This window comes from Cygnus olor, chromosome 1, assembly GCF_009769625.2.
Source record: "Cygnus olor isolate bCygOlo1 chromosome 1, bCygOlo1.pri.v2, whole genome shotgun sequence".
Lineage (NCBI taxonomy): Eukaryota > Metazoa > Chordata > Aves > Anseriformes > Anatidae > Cygnus > Cygnus olor.
Genome location: NC_049169.1, coordinates 208,990,653 through 208,992,778, shown reverse-complemented (window position 1 = coordinate 208,992,778; position 2,126 = coordinate 208,990,653). Strand labels below are relative to the sequence as shown.

At 51.6% G+C, this 2,126-nt stretch overlaps 1 protein-coding gene across 1 annotated transcript; it reads left to right on the top strand.

The window, feature by feature from the left end:
• The first annotated feature begins 357 nt into the window (after positions 1–357).
• LOC121077353 (olfactory receptor 52K2-like) lies at positions 358–1,464 on the top strand. The gene has a single exon (XM_040572598.1). It carries the CDS (start codon positions 358–360, stop codon positions 1,462–1,464), a length of 1,107 nt encoding a protein of 368 aa, XP_040428532.1.
• The last annotated feature ends 662 nt before the right edge of the window (positions 1,465–2,126 follow it).

Below are 2,126 nucleotides of genomic sequence, written 5' to 3'. Positions count from 1 at the left end.
CAGGGCAGGACACCGTGGTGCCAGCCTTTAGACAGACACACTTGCTGCAAAAGCCAGAGGTTACGCAGAGTGACTGGACGGGGAATCAGAAGGGAAGGTGGCCCCACGTGAGCAATAGGACAGGCTGGACTCTCTGGCAGTGACTCCTGCGGAAAGCACTGACCACAGAAACAGTTTAAAAGCCTGACTGTGGGTTACAGGTGCTGAAAGTTTTTCCCTATATTGCGTGACACCTGAAAACTGTAGTGTGCACAGTTTTACGAACAACCAAGATGGTAGCAAAATCCCAACCTTTCTGTCACTGTGTTACAGGGAACTAAAGTCAGGAACAAATATTTGACTTGTTCCACCTATGCCATGTCAAGCCCCAACCAAACCAACACCAATTCTTTGCCTTTTCTCCTGATGGGCATCCCTGGCCTTGAAGATCTCCACATATGGTTTTCCATCCCATTCTGCTTTATGTACGTCATGACCCTGCTGGGAAATATCATGATCCTTCTTGCTGTGAGATTGGACAAAAGTCTCCATGAGCCTATGTACTATTTTATTTCCATGTTGGCTGTCATTGACCTCACTTTCTCAACTGCTGTAGTTCCCAAACTGCTGGGCATATTCTGGTTGGATTCAAGAGAGATTGTTTTTGAGGCCTGCTTCATCCAGATGTTCTTCATCCACACGTTCACCGCAGTGGAGTCAGGGGTGCTCCTGGCAATGTCCTTTGACCGGTATATAGCCATCTGCAACCCCCTGAGATACTCCACCATCCTAACGAGCTCAAGGACCACCCAGATAGGACTGCTGTCTTTGGCCAGGGGAGCTACTGTCATGACACCTTTAATGTGCCTCCTCACCAGCTTGTCCTACTGCAAATCCCGAGTCATCCCTCACTCCTACTGCGAGCACATGGCCGTGGTGAAGTTGGCCTGTGCTGACCCATCCGTCAGTGACCTCTACAGCATCATTGTGGCAACGCTGTTGGTCGGGACAGACTCTGTCTTCATCACTGTCTCCTACGGCATGATCCTCAGGTCTGTGTTGAGGCTGCCATCCCAAGAGGCACGTCTCAAGGCCCTCAGCACCTGCGGGTCCCACATTTGCATCATCCTCCTGTTTTACATAGGCGGCCTCCTCTCTATGTACCTGCAGATGTTCTCTTTCGGCTTGGCACCTCACATCCAAGTCCTGGTGGCTGATTTCTATTTGACAGTCCCTCCCATGCTCAACCCATTCATTTATGGCATAAAGATGAAGCAGATCCGGGGAGGGATTTTCAGACTGATGGAGAAGTTGGCAGGACTCATGTTCTCGCATGCTTATAAAGGCAGGCGAGATGCTCAGAGAGCAAGGTGCTCCCCAGAAAATAATTTATCTGACCCTAGACTAGGTGTGATGCTAGGTGCAATGACTGCCCATGATGTTAGGGCAATGAATGCCCCAGAAATGCCCATCTTTCTCCAGTGACTGGAAAGGGAACCTAGACCAAAGGCCTAACACTGACATGACAAAAGTTTACTGGTGTGAAACCAACGGCTCAGTCCTGATGGATGCTGGACAACTGTCTCCTTGGCCAGTGCACTCATGTCTTCTGAGATATCACTTGGAAACATTATATCATGGTATCACTTGGACAGCAGCAGCACTTCAGCCGCTGCAGCACGTAGCTGAGGTGTCCCCCAGGGCAGGGTGCATCAGCCAGCGAGGACAGCTGTGTCCAGCAAGCAGCAGCGAGGTGACACCGCTGTACGCAGTGCCTCGCATCCCTTGTGGGGGGAATGGGACGATGCCTGGACCCCCTCCTTGCCTACAAGGGATGGCAACGGCTCACCCTGTGTCTTATCCACCTCTCCATGCAAGAGACATCTGTGCTTCGCTGCTGATCAGGAGTCAGACTGATGCATCTAAGAAACAGTGCAGCTCCAGGCTCGCAGGGAACGGGAGGCTGCTTTAATCAACAGCTACAGTTACACATCCACTGCAGCAGCCTCAGTCGTCACCTCCGATGCCTTTGTGCACCCCTGCTGTAATGTCATGTTGGGGACCACACGCACCTCAATGCAAGGCAGCGTGGCAGGGTGAAGTGGTGTAAGCCCTGCTGTCAGTGCAAGGAGCACTGAGCCAACCCA

Excerpts from the sequence above, each read along its gene's own strand:
- LOC121077353 (XM_040572598.1), top strand. The coding sequence starts at position 358 with ATGTCAAGCCCCAACCAAACCAACACCAATTCTTTGCCTTTTCTCCTG.